Source organism: Myxine glutinosa, chromosome 3 (genome assembly GCF_964187855.1).
Source record: "Myxine glutinosa chromosome 3, kmMyxGlut1.1, whole genome shotgun sequence".
NCBI classification, from domain to species: Eukaryota; Metazoa; Chordata; class Myxini; order Myxiniformes; family Myxinidae; genus Myxine; species Myxine glutinosa.
Genome location: NC_136263.1, coordinates 104,973,878 through 104,994,980, shown reverse-complemented (window position 1 = coordinate 104,994,980; position 21,103 = coordinate 104,973,878). Strand labels below are relative to the sequence as shown.

General features: G+C 43.9%; 1 protein-coding gene and 1 long non-coding RNA gene across 2 annotated transcripts in view; one reads left to right on the top strand and one right to left on the bottom strand.

Moving 5' to 3' along the window:
* The window catches only part of NSD2 (nuclear receptor binding SET domain protein 2), a 133,854-nt gene that overhangs the window by 57,485 nt on the left and 55,266 nt on the right, over positions 1-21,103 (bottom strand). Inside the window, 4 exon segments of the mRNA XM_068110271.2 lie at positions 2,673-2,796; positions 6,295-6,414; positions 7,676-7,951; positions 14,619-14,725. Of these exon segments, the coding sequence (XP_067966372.2) occupies positions 2,673-2,796; positions 6,295-6,414; positions 7,676-7,951; positions 14,619-14,725 (627 nt within the window).
* Positions 1-21,103, top strand: part of LOC137423294 (uncharacterized) — a 46,141-nt gene that overhangs the window by 8,685 nt on the left and 16,353 nt on the right. Inside the window, exon 2 of the long non-coding RNA XR_010983673.2 lies at positions 6,321-6,424. This is a non-coding gene — a long non-coding RNA (uncharacterized LOC137423294). The remainder of the gene's footprint in view (positions 1-6,320; positions 6,425-21,103) is intronic.

The window sequence follows — 21,103 nt, the reverse complement described above, 5'->3', positions numbered from 1 at the left end:
CGGCGAAGCCGGTGTTGTGAATGAACGCGTACGTATTATGTTGAAAAGCCAGATTTTGCTGGATCCTTTGAGAATTTCGAAGCTTTGACGCACCAAATCGCTCCATGGAGGCCGCCATCTTGCGGATGCGGAAGTATGCATAAAAAATTGCGAAAAAGTTCATTAGGAGTTTGTTTCACTCATCTTTGTTTGATTCACAATCTAATGCACCTTTAATTTGTAATTAAAATACTTTAAGACCAACCTCTGTTCCCCGGGCCCGCATGGGCCACTGAACTGAAAATATATAGAATGACCATTGCCATTCACACCACACAGGTGGAGATGTAGCTACCGGGCGCCATCTTGGTTGGCACTCGATGCTGGGTGATGGTGATTTCCATCATGCGCTTGCACGTAATTCAGAGCGAAAAGCGATTGCGTTTTTTCACCTTTTGTGCGATCATTTTTCAGTAGGAAACCTATCACAGTTACTTCAACACTTTCCTGTATCCTTTCCTATTCACAAAAAAAAATTCGAGAACAAATATTGTTAATTTGGGAGCGTGAAGAACTCGGGACAATTTCATGAAACCTGCGAAGAGTCTGTCCGAATTATTTCACAATGATTTGTTTTTGGTCAAAATTGAAAACGTGAATTTAGCTGTCCTTTTATTACGTATCAAAATAATGCAAACTAAAGTGATGCAGTGTGAACAGGTTACCCGGCGCCATTCGGAAAATTGGCCATCCAATCAACGACCACATTCTTTCCCCCTCCGCATGGTTTTTATGATCACATATTTGCTGATGTCGTGCAGTTATTAGGCTTGACCCGTTTCCATGTCCTCTTCTCAACAGTGGTCGAGTTTCTGTCGGAAATTGATACGGAGCTATCGGAGAAAGTGAATGCGATTGAGCATGATGTGGCTTACCTCACGGACATACTCAGTATACTGAATGATGTCAACAAACAACTCCAGGGTGACCATATGATGCTGATTAAAGCAAAGAAAGTGATCGACGCGTTCGTAACCAAGGCGACTCTGCACAGGGAATCCCTCGGCCGCAGAGATATGTACCACTTTCCCCGGTTGGCAAAGGAAACTGCTGTTTCTGATGAAGAGCTGCTCGTTTATTGCAATCACCTTGAGAAGATTCGTGGATATATGGAGCAGCGTTTCAGAGACATGCTAGAACTGTCGGTGCCAGCATGGGTGATCAACCCATTCAAATGTGACATTCAAGATATGAAGCGCAAATTACAGGACGAAATTATCAACCTCCACAATGATGATGAGGCGAAGGCAAGATTCTTGCAGCATGAATACGGCAAATTCTGGATGCTGGAGCGGGGCGAATACCTCGCAATGTGTACAGGCAGAACTGCTGCTGATGGCGTTCCCCACATCATACCTCGTTGAAAGAGGGTTCAGCGCATTGATGGTGGTGCTGACCAAGTATCAAACCGCCTTGACATTCCCAAGAGGGGCGATCTGCGTCTCTACCTCACTGAGATGGAGCCAGACGTTCGTAATCTCGCAGCGAGTCACCAGGCCCACCCTTCACACTAACGGTATTTGGGCCTGCGATAACAGATTCCCAGTTTGCCTCACCTGGACCTGTTCTGCTAAAACATTGTAGGTCGTGCAAAATAAAATAAAAAGTAAAGTAAAATATTATTCAGAAAATATTTGGCTTCTGTTATTTTTGCTTCCTCTCTACATAAATTCTGGGTGTCCGACCACAAACGATAGGACAAGGGGGGCATTGGGCCGGTCTAAGAGGGCGGTAGTCCAAAAAAGTTTGAGAACCACTGGCTTTATCCCCTTAACAGTTGCGCCAAATTTTTGCCCTTCTACCCCATTGTTAATTTAACCGTGCTCTTCCATGAGCCTCGCTCTTATTAAAATAAAAAAAATTGTGGCTATATTTGACGTAAAAGGTTATTGTTAAATTAGACAACTTTGCCGAACTGTGCCGAAGGCCAGTTGGATGCACGAGACAAGCTCGTAGCCCTCGCAGCATACCTCAAACCATGGTTGGTGTGGGCAAACACACACTCATGTATTGGCATGGATAACTTTGGCATAATCCACGTTAAAGTGCAAAATCAACCTACAATGAAATTAAATGTAAAATGTTCTGGTTGCATTTGATAATTTAGTCGAACCTTGCTTAAGGCCGAATGGGGTGCAATACTGAAGAACACCACCAGAAGGATGTACACGACTCATTGACCGACCGACTGACCGACTGTCTCACACACACACACACACACACACACACACACACACACACACACACACACACACACACACACACACACACACACACACACACACACACACACACACACACACACACACACCAATAACCTATCACTTTCCTTCAGGAACGGGTGAGGCAAAAAATTGGTTTCATCAGTAACTCAACGATAAAATTCCGAGGAAGACTCAATTCTTCTGTCTAACTTCAGTGGCTTTGAACCTTCCACGTGAACACATTTTGATCACCACAGAATGCATTGTGAGAGACACTGCATCCGACAGACACTGACCCGGCAAGAAGTCACTGTCAAACATTAATGAACAAATATCAACTCAAACAAGTCTTGGTAACATAATTAAAAGCATGTTCTCCATGGCTTGAAGGCTTTAATAACATTGCTGTGCAAGTGGCCAGGCACCCACCAGTTGTGCACTCTTCACACCTAAACTTCCCCCTAGGCATCGCATCCAGCCCAATGCAGGAGAGATGGAAAGCTCCACAGCACTGTCCTTCACACAGGAGCAACTCCCCTGTCATTTCACACACCTGCGCACACACATAAACACAAACCTAAATGCTTGTTCTTTTGACAGGAAGCTCAGACCAAACACACTGCTGATTATGCATGAGATTGGAACTATTATGCCAACTGCAACTACAATCAAGTCTATAGCCTGACAAATTTATTTAATCTAGCGTTGGTGTAACGCTGACATGATGGGCCAAATGGTCAAAAGTTGCTTGTTATTCCTTTAAAGGGGGTCTTCCACTAGGAGTGTATTAGTCCGTCCCACTTGAAGAACACTCTGTGATTGAAAGACCTGAGCAATTGCTCGTATGACAAATTAATTTGTTGGATATTCCATGTGGTGATGTTAGCATGCAATTGCAATCTTTGATCATGATTATGGTCGCCTCTTCTACATTACATGTCATTTGCTCTGGGAAAGCCACATTTCCAAGCTGGCCTCCAAAGCCAGTCGCCGACTGGGCATCCTCCATTGTGCGAAGTCCTTCCTTGGCACTCGGGCTACTCACCACCTCCAAAGCTTTCATCCGCAGCGTGATGGAATACAGCTCTTCCCTCGGGGCTGGTGATCCTGCCTCACACCTAGTTTGGCTTCACGCTGTAGAAACCAAGGAATTTGGGGTCATTGGTATCTCCCGCGAAGAAGCTGATTCTGAGGGCCTTTCACTCTCTCACCGCAGGCAGATTGGCAGTCTTTCTATCTTCTTCCGACTCCTCTCCGGCCTCGCACCCCCTGCTCTGTCAATGCTCTGTCCCCCAAATATTCCTTCAGGACAAACAAGATCTGCCAGAAACCCTCTTCTGGTGAAAATGCCAAAATCAAGACTCTCTGCTCACCTTCATTCTTTCATTCCTCTTTTTTTTCCCGTCTCTGGAACAAACTCCCACACTCTCTTCAATCTCACTCCTCCCTCCAGGTATTCAAAACAGCCGTTCACCACTATCTCATATTTTCCCCCATCCAAAACCTTAAGCTTTTCTACCCCCATTAATCCACCCTAAATCCACCTATTCAAATTCCCCGTTCTCTTTTCTGAAAGCCCTTGTAGTGTCCATTTGTTTATCCCGTGTACCCCGTCCAAGTCCCCTCTCTTCCATAGCTCTCCTGATGTCCCTGTTCCCCACTGTTGTGCTTGCCCCTCTCTCTATCCCCCTCTTATCTCCCACTCCCTTTATTATATGTTATATGTGTTAGCTCTTCTATGAACCTCGACTAAGTATACAAACAAAAAAAGCTTCTATATACAGTATATATGGAACAGTTTATATGAATGAATGAATGATCGTTTTAAGGCCATTTTCCCCGCTAGAGCAGGGGTTAGCCTTGCGGGCCCCATGAGCTCATGGTTCCCTGTTTAAGGCAATGTTTTTATGGCTGGATGCCCTTCCTGGCGCCAGCCCTTAGTCGCCTCTTACGATGTGCAGGGATACGGTGTACCTATTCTAAGCCGGGGTACACACCAGGATCATTCATCCCAGCAAGCTGGTACTCAATTTGCCGACCTCGGAAGGATGACAGGCTGAGTCAACCCCCCTGGTGTTAATTTAGCGATCGCCAGGGATTCGAACCCAGGATCCTAGGATCCCAAGCTGGCACCCTAACCGATAAGCCAACACCAGGCTATATGGAACCATATATGGAACAGTTTCCCATTTGAAATAGTCACAATTTGAAAGCAAACTTTTTCAGTTTGCACCGAAACCACTATCTACCATAAAGCTACATAGTTTAATAAATAGCACCGCAAAGCGGGCGTAACCCCTCAGCCCTTGCATGGTGGAAACCAATTTCAAAATGGCTGCAGTGGCGGCCGTATTGAAAATCGCAGCGCACCCATTTTCGAAAGGAACCTTCCTCTACTCAACCCCAACACACACTGCAAAAATGGATTTAATCGGACAAGCCGTTCTGCTCGAAGTTGACGGAAACCAATTTCAAGATGGCTGCCGTGGCGGCCATATTGAAAATCGCAGCACGCCCATTTTCGAAAGGAACCTTCCTCTACTCAACCCCAACACACACTGCAAACATGGATTTAATCGGACAAGCCGTTCTGCTCGAAATTGACGGAAACCAAAAGTTGGCGGACGCCCGGATGGCTGCCGTGGCGGCCATATTGAAAATCGCAGCGTGCCCATTCTCGAAAGCATCCTTCCTCTACTCAACCCCAACACACACTGCAAAAATGAATTAATCGGACAAGCCGTTCTCCTGGAAATTGACGGAAACCAAAAGTTGATGGACGCCCGGACGACAATACCCCTTAGCCCAATTTGGGCTGAGGGGTGAAAACGGATTGGAACATCTGAAGTTAGGATGTACTTTCAGGGATTCATCTGCATTTTGCACTGAAAAGTCCTCATTCTTTTCTTTGATGTAAAGTTCGTCGAGATGAAGTCAGGACTACTACCAAATGGTTGGATAGTGATCGATTAATTAACCTTCGATTTTGTGACAAAAATGAACTTGAAAGAATACATCTTTGAGCCCCAATTACATGCTAAAATGTAGGAGTAACCCCAATTTAAATTGCAATTTCACCCATCTCCTGGAGTATATCTTTCAATCCTGACAAATCTCCACCTCCCCCGCTCCCCCCACCCTCCACACATACCCTGATTCGCCTCAACAGACCACTCAAAGAGGTCATGGTGTCACTCAAACATTTCGGCCTCAGCATCAGCCATAATCTTTCTTGGGCAGACCATATTTCCAAGATGGTCTCCAAAGCCATCTGCTAACTGGGCATCTTTTGTCGTGAAAAGTCTTTCCTTGGCCAATCTGAACTTTTGAAAACCTACAAGGTCTTCATTTGCAACTTCATTGAGCACTGCTCTCCCCCTTGGGCTAACACACCTGCCTCACACCTTGCCCTTCTTGATGTCATGGAAAGCAAAGCACTCAAAATCATTGGGATCTCCCAAGACGAAGCCAAGTGTCTAGGCCTGTTCCTCTCACATCACAGAAAGTTTGGTGGCCTCCCTGTAATCTACCGAGTTGTTGTTTCTACCGAGTTTGGTAGAAATTCGGTTTCGGTTTCTACCGAATCTACCGAGTTTGGTGGCCTCCCTGCACCCTTTGCCTTCTCTGGCTCCATTCTTCCCTCCAGGGCTTCAAGACAGCTATTCACCATTACTTCAGGTCATCCCCATCCATACTCATGATCTCTTCTACCCTAAATTACCCAATTCTCAAGCACTCCCTTCTTCCATATTATTTGGATCCCTCCCTTCCCCTTTCCCTCATCCCCCTCACCTCTTTTTGGTTGTTAATTGGTGGTTGGTTTGTTCGTTTTCTGTTTCATCCGCACTTTACCCTTCCTCTTCATGCTGAGTTTCATTCAGCATGTGTGCAGCTTGTTCAAACCCGTGTGTCCTTCTCCTCCTGCCCTTTGTCTCATTCTCACTTCTACTCTGCTATTGGCGTTTCCCCCTTTCCATTTTGTTCCCTTCCATTCTGCTCTAGCTTTTGCACGAGCCTCCATCATATATAATAAACAAACAAAAAAAATCACCTGACAAACATTCTCCTTTTTTGCAGCACCACCACCTCGTTCAATTGGTTGTCTCTTCAGCAAAGACATGGTGATCTCGCCTTCCTCTAATGGACCTTCTGTGTTCCCATCAGATGAGACCTGGATGCAGGTAACCAATAAAACCAGATAACAGATACACAACATTAACATAGCATTGTGCCTGTGAGGACCACAATGAGAAAGTGTTTTATCACAGCAACTGCAATATTGATGAAAATTACTTTAGAATAATATTATTAGCACCCAGTGGGTGGCACAATACTCAACGCACAACTAACTAGAACGCCACTCGGCAGAGCACACACATACATACACGTTTGGTGTTTTATGGTGGAGAGTATAGTTCATAACATGCTGTTGCTCCAAATTCAAAGTAAATGGTTTGTTAATTTGTATTCCTATTGATTTCCATAAATATGAAAATATCTGAAACATCATGCCCTTTAGAAGTCCACTGTAGAGTGTGGGCAGGAACCAAATGTTGACAGAACAAAGCAAGGCAGGCAGGTTACTTCCTCCTGGAAGGACTTTATTACACCAGATTTTGTGGTGTAACGGTTAAGAGCGTCCGCTCCAAGTCTGGGAGGTCGACGGTTCAAACCCCGGCCAAGTCATACCAAAGACTTTTAAATGGTACATGCTACTTCTTTGCTTGACTTGCAGCATTTAAAAAGGATAGAGCACGAACAATCCCCATCGGTTGGAATGAATGGGAAGGAGGAACTTCCGCTTTAGGAAATGCCCCGCTGTGTGTGGCGAGAAAGACGGCGCCATGGTTGTGACGTCGCTGCTACCCAGAGGGCCCTGTAAAATGACAGCGCTGTTCCCAAGCTCAGTGGCCGTGTTTGTTTTGTCTGACAGTCCTGTGTTGTGTTGCATGTATGTCGTTGGTCGTTATCTCCACATGCGGGTTTCAGAAGGTGGAACGGAGCCATCCTGTGTCTCAAAGTGTGTGTGTGTGTGTGTGTGTGTGTGTGTGTGTGTGTGTGTGTGTGTGTATGTGTGTGTTTTATACTAGGAGCCTCATATGATGTAAAAGAGGAAAATGGGAAGCCATTGATAATAATCAAATGACAATACCGTATAGCACTTCAAGTTTGATTTACAGATTTTTGAAATCCAAATACTTAATGCCGTTGCATTCAGCAGCGACTTTATAATTTAAACTCCCACTTTCCTTGTCGCTATATTGTCGAAACTAACTTCATTTACACTAACTTCCAAACAGATGAGCAAGTATGGTCTAAACGCGAAAGAGACTTAAACAGCACTGCGTTGTGCCTACACCGAGTACATGGACATGCATCAAATAAAGGGTATTCCAAAATGTTTAGGGAGTGTAATGAGTCACTTTATCCACCTCAGACTCTGGAGCAGAAGGAACTTCTGAGGTGGGAAGTTTGCCACGGACAATAGTGCGTGCAAGATCAGCCTCAGGTGCAGAGGTGCGGCTGCGCTTCTTGAGTGGCTTGCAGGAATCTGAGATCTTGCTCACCCCCGTTGACTGGCAAAAAGGTCGCTGAGAGTTGTCCAAGATAGCTGAGACAAAGTTGCTTGGTTGTAGGACTGAAGGAAATGTGCTCAAGGCCTCAGGGCTGCCACATTTCTTGGGCACTATTGTACTGTAGCAGGAGGCCTGTGAAAGCAAGTAACCTCCTTTAAGATAAGGTCAACCATTCTTTTATTCAACCCAAAAATATAAGAGCCAGAAGTAACCAAGAACATTTTGACAAAGTTTGTGCCTCATTAGTGCAATGTAATCTGAACATAAACATAATAATTTACCTTCAATCCAACTGTACTCTTTATCTGCTAAATAGTCATATAGAACTGAAGGAGTATGACAGTTAATATAATATATGGGTTAGTGCCTAGTCTGGTGAAATGTCATAAAGTAGGGAGAGTTCAGCTTTTGCCAAATTGCAACAAATAGTCTGGCAGCTAAGCTAAATATAGCATAACAATTGTGCATTTTGTGAGGAAAGCACCAAATTGGGCACACTAGTAGACTATCATATTATGAAAAAGATCTGGATATTGGGCCATCTCATATTCAGAGATTTGATTTTTGCAAGATTTGCAGATTTGCAAGCTGAGATTGCAACGCCAGGGACGGCCGACTCCTTCCTGCGAGCTGCCCACGTCACCCACACAAGAAGAGCTCATCAAATCACTGCAGCGGCACTGCACATCCTGCAACACCATGCATATGAACGCCACTGTATGACATATGCTGATGATTCAAAAGACCTGCCTGAGTTCGAAGACGGGTGTCACCAGAGAGGAGAAGACATTCCCAACTTTCAGTACTGGGCAACTGTGCTGGAACTAGAGATGTTGGTACTGGTCTACGTGCGTTCTCTGTGGCAGGCTTCATTCACGATGTACCTTGATGCCCTGACGGAACTGGTCCCATGGTTCCATGCCTTAGACCACACACACTATGCCAGGTGGGTCCCTGTTCACCTGAGGGACATGGTTGCACTCCCAATGAAGCACCCAGATGTAGCCAGAGAATTCAGGGCTGGCAACTTTACTGTACAGAAGACGAAGAAGGTGTTCTCTTCGATCCCAATCGACCAGGCGCATGAACAGAATAACGCCTGCATCAAAGGAGATGGTGGAGCAGTCGGCCTCACTGACAATCCAAATGCCCTGCGGCATTGGATGATTGCCGGGCCAGAGGTTGCCAGGGCCATAGAAGAGTTCCAAGATGGCCATCGACACTGGGGGAGGCGAGAGGACACACGTCATCACGACCAGACACCAAGTGTGCAGACCCCTTTCGCCAAGGATGTCCGCGCCCTTGTCAGCGTCATAGAAGAGCTTGGCAACCCCTTTGAGGAAGAGAGCATGGATCTGGTTGCCCTTGACACAAAGGAAATTGCAGGTCTTGCTGCAGTTGAGACTATCAGGAATGTGAAGAAGATTGGCCAAGAGCAGTTCCAGGCTTTCACCAGAGAATGCCTGGTGGAAAGGACCAGGCCAATTGATGATGCAATTCGTCGGAACAAGCTGAAGGTGTCATTTTGGAAAATGGCTGCCACAGCCATCAGGGGCTGAATTTGAGATGGCCCAATATCCAAATCTGTTCATAATAGGATAGTCTACTAGTGTGCCAAATTTGGTGCTTTACTCACAAAATGCACAATTGTTATGCTAAGTTGCTCCACTAAAACAAATGCATAGCATCACAAGAGAAGTCTTAGCAGTTCCATCTTTCCATCATCATTAAGATTTGTGAGAGGAAGGAATGGCAAATTATAGCTTTTCTTTAAACAATAACAAATGAAATCGGTGTGTCATAGGAAAGTCTGACCAATGCTGTCCTTTAAGTAGAATGGCACTCGTTGAGCACATACCCTCGCGCGTTCATTTTCAACAAACATACCATCGTTAACCGGTCAAGCTATTATTATGGCCCATATACCTGAATAATCCATGCCCTATTATGTCACCGTTTCCTGGCGGCATGGGTTATGAACGTCATACAGTCACATGAAAAAGTAAGTACACCCCATGTAAAGTTTTGACTTTTTCAACATATTTCAACATACAACTATTTGATCTTCATTTCAACAATATTGATAGATAAAGGTGATATAATATAACAAATATCATGAAACATTTACATTTTGTAGTCCATTGTATAATTTAAATAAACATAAATGCAAATTTCGCATGTGGAAAAAGTAAGTACACCCCTACATTTATCACTACTTCAAATACCTAAAATTAGAATCAGGTGCACCAGCTCAGGTGCAAATGATTAGAACATCGTCAGAGAGGATCTTGGAGGAACCTGCCTCATTTAAACCTCAGACATTTAGTTTGGTTTGCTCTTTGTTGTTGAAGTGTGCGGTGTCACCATGCCTAGATCAAAAGAGCTTTCTGAAGCCTTCAGAAAGAAGGTTATAGATGCCTACGAGTCTGGGAAGGGATTTAAAAAGATCTCCAAACAATTTGAAATCAATCATTCGACTGTCCGGAAGATCATCTACAAGTGGAGAAGATTCCAAACAACTGCCAACTTGTTCAGGCCAGGCCGCCCCAGCAAGTTCAGCCCGAGAGCAGACCGCAAGATGCTGAAATAAGTCTCGAAGAACCCCAGAATGTCATCACGGGACCTACAGGTAGCTCTTGCCAATGTTGATGTCAAAGTGCACGAGTCCACCATGAGAAAGAGGCTGCACAAATTTGATCTGCATGGGAGGTGTGCCAGGAGGAAACCTTTGCTGTCCAGAAAGAACATCAGGGCAAGACTAAAGTTTGCCAATGAACACCGAGGCAAGTACCAGTACTTCTGGAACAATGTGCTCTGGACAGATGAGTCAAAGGTAGAGCTATTTGGCCACAGTACCAGAAGACATGTTTGGTGAAAACCAAAGACAGCATTTGACCACAAGAACCTCATACCAACTGTAAAGCATGGTGGTGGAAATATTATGGTTTGGGGCAGCTTTGCTGCATCAGGGCCTGGGCAGCTCACCATCATAGAATCCACTATGAATTCTTTATTGTACCAGAGGGTGCTTGAGGATAATGTTAGGCCATCTGTCGGCAAGTTGAAGCTCAACCGAAGGTGGACCTTGCAACATGACAATGACCCTAAAGATACCGGTAAATCCACCAAGGAATGGCTGAAAAGAAAGAAATGGAGGGTTTTGGAATGGCCAAGTCAAAGCCCGGATCTAAATCCCATCGAGATGTTGTGGTGGGATTTGAAACGAGCTGTGCATGCAAGAAACCCCTCAAACATCGCACAGCTGAAAGAATTCTGCATGGAGGAGTGGGAAAAAATTTCTCCCAATCGATGTCAGAGACTGGTAGACAGTTATAAGAAACGCCTACTTGAGGTTGTTTCTGCCAAAGGGGGCAATACCACCTATTAGAGCCAAGGGTGTACTTACTTTTTCCACATGCAAAATTTGCATTTATGTTTATTTAGATTATACAATGGACTACAAAATGTAAATGTTTCATGATATTTGTTACATTATATCACCTTTATCTATCAATATTGTTGAAATGAAGATCAAATAGCTGTATGTTGAAATATGTTGAAAAAGTCAAAACTTTACATGGGGTGTACTTACTTTTTCACGTGACTGTATATTTAATTCTTCACTCTCATCAGGTCATATATCAGATACAGTATATGACGTTTCAGATTTTTGGATGATTTAATTATCAATGTTTTTCGATCAAGTGATTTCAGACCTTCAGACGTTTAAAACCCACCTTTCAATGTTTTTCGTTGAGCGGTTTGAGAAAATGATGTCATATTTTTCCCTTTATTCCAATAAGGTGGCCATACCATGTGACTTACAACATCAGAATTAGTTTATCTGCGATTTATCTTACACATCATGATGATGACTCCATAAGCCATATAAACCTATACCTCCGCTAACACTGATTAACTCATGACCATCTATCCCAACTCTGTTCCTCATCTGTGGCAACTTCAACTGCCACCCCCCCCCCCCCCCCCCCCCCACCAACTGTCTGAGTGTCAGCTTTGCAACAACCAGGCGTGGCTTTGCAGTTATGCCCTTCTCCAACTCTGTGGTTCTACCCAATCTGTAAACTTTCTAACCCACATTTCATAAACTGCTCTTCCCTCCAAGAGATGGTAATAAATAACTTTCTAGGCTCCACTGACCATTTTATTGTCAAAGCTTTTACCTCAATGTCAATTGTTCAAGACTGACTTAAACATGGTCGAATCTGGCTCTTGCAGAAATCAATTAGCAAAAACGGCAATCTACCCACTCACAAAAGCATTGGACTACCGTCTCCCCAGCATCTGATGTCGATTCCAAATGCCAAAACTAACAGAAAAGTAGAATCTCTCTCATGCACTGGTTTATACTATACTATCTAAAGTTATCCTTTCTATCCTCTTGGTCCTGGTAGACTGAATCATGTGGAATGATTGTCAAACAAACCCACATTTCTATTTCCTTGGTCATCCACTGGAAGAGGTTCAAGTCTCTTGAACTTTCTAGGCCTCACCATCATCCATGGCCTTTCTTTGGCTGACCACATAGAAAAACCGGTTTCCAAAACCAGTCGCAGACTGGACATCTTTGATTGTTCTAGGTTAGTGGTTCTCAACTGAGTGGTCCTTGGTGACTTTTTTCGGTGGTCTACGAAAATCTTTTGATTTGCCTGGTGGTCCATGGACTGAAAAGTTGAGAATCACTGTCCTAGGTCATCCCTCAAAATATCAACTATTCAAAGCCAACAAAGTCTTTGGCTGTAGCCTCAATTAAGTCTTGTTTTAATGCTAATATACGGGCTGGTACTGCAGTTTCACAAGACTCTCTTGGGTTCCGCTGCTGAAAACCCTCTCTTCGTTTTTGCAGACAACTTCACCTTGTGTGGTACGTTACATTAACTTCAACGATGATGAGTCCAAAGCAACTTCCACGATGATGATGATGAGCAACTTCCATGATGAGTCCAAAGCAGACGGTCTGTTGTTGCTCTCGCATCGCAGGCAGATTGACCTGTATTTTTTAAACCACCTTTCCTCTGGTCTAGCTCCCTCAGCTCTATCATTCCTCTGACCCCATCCAGTTTCTCCAACATGCATTTGTTTGGTCTACAAGGTCACAGCTCATGTAAGATCAGGACGGTAAATTGATTGAGGAAAGAAAGGCCATGTGTAAATGTGGATGTGGATGCCATAAGCCAGGGAATGGTTGAAAGAGTGGAGAGGGGGGGAACATTAACCTTATGAGTAACAGAGCTTGGATGAGAGTGGTGGGGGATGCAATTTCACTGGAAAACATCATGGGTAGGAGAGTTTAAGCTGGACAAAATTAATATTGGCAATTTGGCTAATTTTGTCTGAAAATGTGGAGCGAAATTCAGATTTTCTTAAGACAAACAAAAAGCTGTTCATTGTAAAATATTCACCCCAAAAAATAATGGTTGTTGAAATGTCTTTACTCAACATCGTTTCCTCAAAACGGCATGGATTTTGGTGAGTTGGCTTTCTAATTAGCTTTTTGGCAAATTTTGAATGAAAAAGTTGTCAAATTAAACTCTAATTGGTAGTTGGTGATTTGACAAATGACAGCTTAAACCCTGGTGTGAAGAATGGGGATGGGATGAGATAAGGTGAGGTGGAGGTTGCACCACCACGTTGAAGCTCTAGACTGTCTCGAGGGAAGAGCGAGACTAAACCTTTAAAAAAGAACACATTTTGAATGAAAAAAATCATTTCATTCTTCCAGATCATAAAGACATGAACTGCACTGCTTACCAACAAGTTGCTATATAGTGCATTGCAAAATAAAAGCATAGAATATGGACGTGAACACGTTTTTTTCAATTTCAGCAATGAAGCTGAGTCAATAGGCCTATCACTTCGCCATCGCCGACAGGTCGGTAGCCTCTCTGTCTTCTCCCGCCTAATTTCTGGTCTTGCACCCTCTGCCCTATCTGTGCTCTTCCCCAACCCCGCCCCCCAAGTATCTGCAGAATGCACACGATCCATCAACAACCCCCTCCTAGTGAAATCCATAATAACCACTGCTCACCTTGACTCACTTAACCCTCTCTTTTCCAGCCTGTGGAACCGCCTTCCATACTCGATTTGATCTCGTTCTTCTCTCCCGGTCTTCAAGATAGCTGTTCACTACCATCTCAGGTCATCCCCCATGTAAAGCCATCTTTTCTACACCCATTAAACCATCCCCACCCCTCCCTAAAACTTTGCTTCTGTATCCATCTTATCCACCTCTTGCGTTCTCCCCGAACCCTCGTTGTTACCTGCGTCCCTTGTTTGTCCGTCTGTCTACCTTTGCCCTCTGCCCTGCTATTGACCTTTCCACTTTCTTCTGCTGTTCCTTTTGTTTTGCCGTGTCCCCATCTGTTCTGTGTCCTAGCTCTTCCATGAGCCTTGACCGTGTGTGTGTGTGTGTGTATATGTGTGTATATATGTGTGTATATATATATCCTTTCATGTGGAATGATTGTCAAACTCCTTCTGACGAATGTTCCATATATATATATATATATACACACTTTTTTTTCCTTTTTTTTTTTTTTTAAACAGTCGGGGTTAAACTCAAAAAATCCAGGATTACCACCCACCTCCACAATTTTCTACCGCTTATCAAACTACCTTCCGGATGTGCTTCAATTGCCCTCTTTCCTGCAAGGCTTCAAGCAATAACAATTACACAAAAACAGATCCAAAATAAAACGAAAGTTAAGGAAATATCCAATATACAACCTTAATTAAATCCCTGCTGATGAAGTAAGCAACACGTAAAACTGTATATTACCTTCTGTTCTTTCTTCAACTTTTTCTTCGGCGCCTCTTCAAGAAAATCACCTGTGGACTCGAGAAACTTTTTTGAAGGTTTCCGCTGCCGTTTGCCATCTGCAGAATCTATAATGAGATAAAAAAAGAAAGCAATACAACAGCAGCAAATGCTTAAGTGACGAATGTTCCATTCTCAAATCACAACCAAAGTAAACTGGATAACGGCATCTACCAGGAAGTCTGCTGCCAACCCAGTGGTACAGACATTAAAAGTATTTTGTCTCTTCTATCAGTATCTAAACTCATGCAAGACGTTATTACATCACTCATTTTTGCAAGCAAAATAATATCTTGCCAGACAATTCTGTATTAGTAAGGGAAACATATGAAAATCTGTTAACTAAATTGTTACCAAAAAATTTCTTCACCAATATGTTTGTAAAGGTGTGTAATAACATGTGTTAAAATGTTGAAGGTCAACTCCCGTGGGAAACCCAGAAAAAAAGCTGTTGAATTCGGGTACCGAAAAATTATTTTCGAGAATTTCTATTTTTTTAAATCGGCCCTTAAGTAACTTATGAGGGGTCAAATAAGGGTTTTTCATGATTCTGAGTTGATTGTTAACATTTATATTTCACCACAGACACTCCTTTGTGGAAAAATAATTTCTAAATATATCTCATTTTCTACTTTGCAGGACATGGAGTCTAACAATATGGATGAAGACGTTACTCCACCTGTGCTCAATTGCTTCATCTGTGCACGCTCGGATACACCAGCTGAAAGGCTCATACAGGCAACTCCAAAGGGATACTCAACTTTATTGAAACAAGCAGAAACTGTCGAAAATGTTACTGTTGTGGAACGTATGAAGGAGGCTCAAAAGGAAGGAAAACTGAGGTACCACCAGAAGTGTAAAAATGATCTGTACAACAACTTTGTTGCAACCACCAAGAAGTCAGCTCAAGCATCAAAGGCAGAGAAAGAGTCATCAAAGTTGAAGAGAAGACGCACTACTTGTGAGTTCAGTTCATCAACTGGCTGCAGTTCTAGAAGATCACAGTCAGTTGACCTCCTGTATAAGGATGTATGCATTCTTTGCAACCAACCAGCCCAGCTCTACAAAAATAATCCAGCACAAGCTAGAAAGAAATACAGAGTGCCAGATAATTTGACTGCAGATACACTGAAGGCAAGCTTGCTGAAGACAGCACGGAGTCGCGGGGATGACTGGGGCACTGAAGTCACTGGACGCCTGGAAGGGATCAACGACTTGGTAGCAGAAGAAACACTGTACCATTCATTTGTGATGCAAACTTATGTTTGCGAGAGGTGACAGTTTGTCCAAGACTGATGAGGAAGGAAAAAGGAAGAGAGGACAGAGGAGTATTGATGAGGAGCGAGAGGCAGTTTTTATTGAATTCTGCGAATGGTTAGACTCAGAATTAGAGCATGGGGTAATGAACATGGACCAAGTCCATGAAAAGCTGCAGGAGTTTGATCAGTCACCAGAGAAGAGCCTTTCTTATTCAAAGCATTGGCTAAAGATAAAACTTCTAGAGAAATACGAAGACACCTTGTATTTCACAACACAGGAAAGAAGGGCAGATGTACTCTGTCTCAAAGATGGCACCGACAATATTCTGCGAGGGCATCATGCTAATCTTGACCATGGAGATGAGAAGACTCAGATCATAAAGACGGCACTCAAGTTCATATCCAATGATATTGCCTTGATTGATTTAGGTCCAAAGTCATACCCCACCACACACAGTATGACTGACATCGATAGTCAGCTGACACTTGTTCCTGCAAGCCTTCAGATGTTCTTGAGACCGATTGTCAAGACAGACGAAAGAGTTGCCGTTTGGGGGCAGAATTTTATTTAGGCCTGTCGACCTCGGTCTGGAGTATTGCCACACCAAATGGGGCTTGCCATACAACTTGATCATAGATTTGGGTCAAAATGGATGCTCAACAAATTCCACCGGCTGGGATACACCGAGTCTTACACGGAGACACAAAACTACAAATACTGCTTCCTTAATAGTAGGAGTGGAGATGATGTTCCAGATACTTCTGGCACTCTTGACACCATTGTGGAGGAAACCGATGAACAGATCAATGATGAGGTTGCGGTTGATGCTGCGCTTGAGGATCAATCAGTGATGACAGCCAAAGTGCCAGCCAGTGAAAGTGAATTGTCAAGTAATGATCAGGTGGTCTTTATGGAGGTTGGGGAAACAAACAATGCAGTCACTCAGTTTGTTGGAGACAATATAGATTTAAACATCGTCTCTATTCACGGAACACTCCCTTTCACTCAATGGGTTGGATCGAAGTCACCTCTCCGGCACCACCTTTGCCAGATCCACAGACAACAGCAGCTTTCCCCCGGGTGAAGTTGAAGGCACTCGACAAAGCTAAGATCCTGAGAGGAACTGAAGTAAAGATTATTCCATTTACGAACAGGAAACAGATAGGAACGAACGCAATCATGTTTCTCCCCCTCGCTGAGCTTTCCTCCTCCCTGGCTCATGATCAGCCACTCCTCACTCCAGGTGACACACTCTGGGCAGCGGGGTGGGTGATCAAAGCCAACGATCCTGAGTTCCCACACTCCAACTGGAATGGCTGGATGAAGAGAATCCATGCTAATGATGCAAAGCAGAGCACACAGATCGAGTTCCTCCCAGTTATTGAAGGAGACCCGAATGACCTCAACACCATCTTCACCACTCTGAAAGAGTGCATACGGCGCGCTGGGGTCGCTATAGTGACCTTTGATCTTCCGATTTGGCTGAAGGCTGTGAATATAATAAAGCAGGCAAATCTACCCGTCATTCCAAGGTTGGGTGGTTTTCACCTGCTGAAGTCTTATCTTGGATCAATGGGTAACATCATGGAAGATTCTGGACTACTAGATGTGATCCAGTTGATCTTTCCTGGAAGTACGACAGCCAACCACATCATGGATGGAGGATGTTTTGACAAGGCAATCCGTGTTCACCTCCTCATCGATGCAGCCATCTATCAACACATCATGAAACTTGCCTTCACTGAGGAGGAGTGTGGTGACATGAAGACCTTCATGGAGAAGGTGGCTGATGGGAAGATGGGAGCCAGACACTCAGACCCAGTAGTGCCAGTGTTTGAGCAAAGGTTTGAAGAAACCTTCAAACGACTCGCAAAAGGAGGAAGAACACCTGCACTCTGGGTGGAGTACCACCACATGGTAGATGTGATCAAGGTCTTTATCAGAACCGAGCGACTTGCAGACCACAATGGGCATCTGTCCTGCATTGTTACCAAGATGCTTCACATCTTTGCCGCTGCAGGCCATCATCAGTATGCCAAGGGCGCACGGCTGTACTGTCAACTCATGAAGGAACTAGAAACTTTGCCTGCTTACAAAGACACCTTAGAACGTCTCTCTGCCCACGGGAACCACGTTGTCCGTTACTCAAGTCATGAGTGGTCCGGCACATGGTGTGACATTTGCATTGAGCAGACATTAATGAAGGCAGCCAAGTCACAAGGTGGACTGAGCAGAGGAAGAATGAGAAACAGTTTTTCTGGCCACAAATGCTGGGTGCTCATCCTCAGTCACCTGTCTGATGTCAACCGGCGGATGGAGGAGGACGTCAGTAAACATGTTCCAGTCCACAGAGACCTTGCCAAGACACAGATGAAGCGAGATGCAGAGGCAGTTGAACTTGTCCTAAAATGGTTTGAGGAGATCAAGCCATTCGACAACGATAGAGACAAGGAGTTGCTCATGTCTTTCTCAACAGGATTCACAAGCACTGGAGATGACGCAGTCAATGCTGAGAGAGCAGCTGAAGTTGGGATGGAGATGCAGACATATGTATGTGAAATAAAAGCTACTTTGTGTGTAAATGTAAAAGTGAAAATATAAATGTTAACAATAAACTCAGAATCATGAAAAACCCTTATTTGACCCCTCATAAGTTACTTAAGGGCCGATAAAAAAAAATAAAAATTCTCGAAAATAATTTTTCGGTACCCGAATTCAACAGCTTTTTTTCTGGGTTTCCCACGGGAGTTGAACTTCAACATTTTAACACATGTTATTACACACCTTTACAAACATATTGGTGAAGAAATGTTTTGGTAACAATTTAGTTAACAGATTTGTGAAATATCTCATAAAATGCCCTTACTATATATTATATCTCCAAATTGTTTTTTTTTTAAAGAGGTTGAGGCTTATGAAAGATGTGGGTGGATAAAAGGACCCTGTGTCCATTCACCAATCATACAGTAAAACAATTTGTCTTTGTATCAAGCCATAATTTGTTAAAGCACAACTATTATATATTTTCTCATTGTAAAGTGACAGTATGTTCATTTTTGCAATATTCCAGAGACCTAGACCATGGGTCAGCAACCTATGGCTCGCATGCCATATCTGGCTATTTTACGATCACAATGTGGCTTGCAGATCCTCAAAGTTTATCAGTGCAAATGCTCACACTAAGATCAGATAAACAGGTCCAACACATAATTCAAAATATTACAATATTTGTTTATAAAACACATTTACAATGAGCACGAGTTGTAATTTTGCAGTGTATATTCATTTAATGTAGATCCACATACCATTCTACCTGCTCACCTATTCTTGTTGTTTATTGCCTAGGCCTATAACAAAGCCGTATTTCTGACCTGTCTTGCATGAACAACCACGCGGCACGGAGACATATTATTGTTGCTTGTATTCCTGAGTCGTTTATTTGAGTTTTGATTGGTCAAGATAGAAATGAAAGGTGTTACACATCCTAAACTTTCAGACTGTAAGTGGCTTCTCAAGTTTTTCTATATTGTGGACATTATGGGTCACTTAAATCAATTGAATGGTCAACTTGAAGACCAGGGAAACACCGTTCTTCCTGTCTCTGCAGCAGCCAGTTTTTGCCTTTTGAATACAAATTTAATGTGTCTATCAGAGATAGAGACTGGCAGACTGACTCACTTTGAGACTAAATGAGCATTTTGAGATTCATGCATGCTGGAGGGTCAAAGCAACAGCTTTCCTTTGCAACAGCTCATGATGTTTACATCCGATGTACGAACATTGTTTTTTTTTTTGTTTTTTTTGTATACAAGATCGAGGCTCGTGAAAGAGCTAACATTAATCACACAGAAAGACAAACCGACACATAAAACATATAACATGGGGAGCGGTAGACAAGATGGGGCGAGAGGGTGAGGAACACAAACACAACATCTGAGAGCAGGGACATCGAGAGATCTGTGGGGGGGGGGAGGGCTTTGGGGGGGAGGCATGGGAAGGGGTGGGGGGTGGGAGAGGTATAAAACATGTGGACACTGCCAGGACTTCCAGGAAAGAAGTTGGAATTTCAAACAAGGTGGAACTGGGGTGAATTAGTGGGGGTAGAAAAAATCAAGGTTTTGGATGGGGAAAGATAAGAGATGGTGGTGAACAGCTGTTTTAAAGACCTGGAGGGAGGAGTGGGATTGAAGGGAGTGTGGGAGTTTGTTCCAGAGGCGGGAGAAAAGGGGAATGAAAGAGTGAAGGTGAGCAGAGAGCCGAGATTTCGGCAGTTTAACCATCAGAGGGTTGCTGGCAGATCTTGTGCGACCTGTAGGAATATTTGGGGGACAAAGCACAGAGAGAGCTGGGGGAGCAAGGCCGGAGAGGAGTCGGTAGAAGACAGAAAGTCCACCTACCTGTCTGCGGTGAGTGAGTGAAAGGCCCTCGGAGATAGCTTCATCACAGGAGATTCCAATGATTCTGAAAGCTTTGGTTTCAACAGCGTGAAGCCGAGCTAGGTGTGAGGCAGGAACACTGGCCCATAGGGGAGAACAGTATTCCATTGAGCTGCGGATGAAAGCCTTGTATGTGGTGAGGAGCTCAGGTGTGCCGAGGAAGGACTTCGCACGACGGAGGGTGCCCAGTCGGCGACTGGCTTTGGAGGCCAGCTTGGAAATGTGGTTTTCCCAAGAAAGATCATGGCATATAGTGAGACCCAAAAGCTTGAGCGATATAACTTTTTGGATTGTTGTTGTTGAGGATTGGGATTGTTGTTGAGGATTGGGATTGTTGGGATTGTTGGGATTGTTGGGATTGTTGAGGATTGTTGAGAAAGTAGATGGGAGGGTTGTCCAGTCGATCTTTTCAGAGAGACATAGTAAGAGTGTGAGATTTGTCAGGATTGAAAGACATGTTCCACTTGTTTGACCAGTCTGTGATTTTGTCCAGGTCTTCAGAGAGTGATGAGGCTGCAGACTGCCGATCTGAGGGAAGAGGAATGGAGCGGCAGAGAGTGGAGTCATCAGCAAAGAGATAGAGAGGATTTTCCAGAGAGTCGGAGAGATCATTGATAAAGACCAGAAAAAGCACAGGGCCCAGAACACTGCCTTGTCATTGGTTAAGTGTCATTGTATGGACTTTCACAGACACAGCACTTTGTTCAAGTGTATAACTCATCCCCATGAAACTTGTGTGGAAGTGCTGCA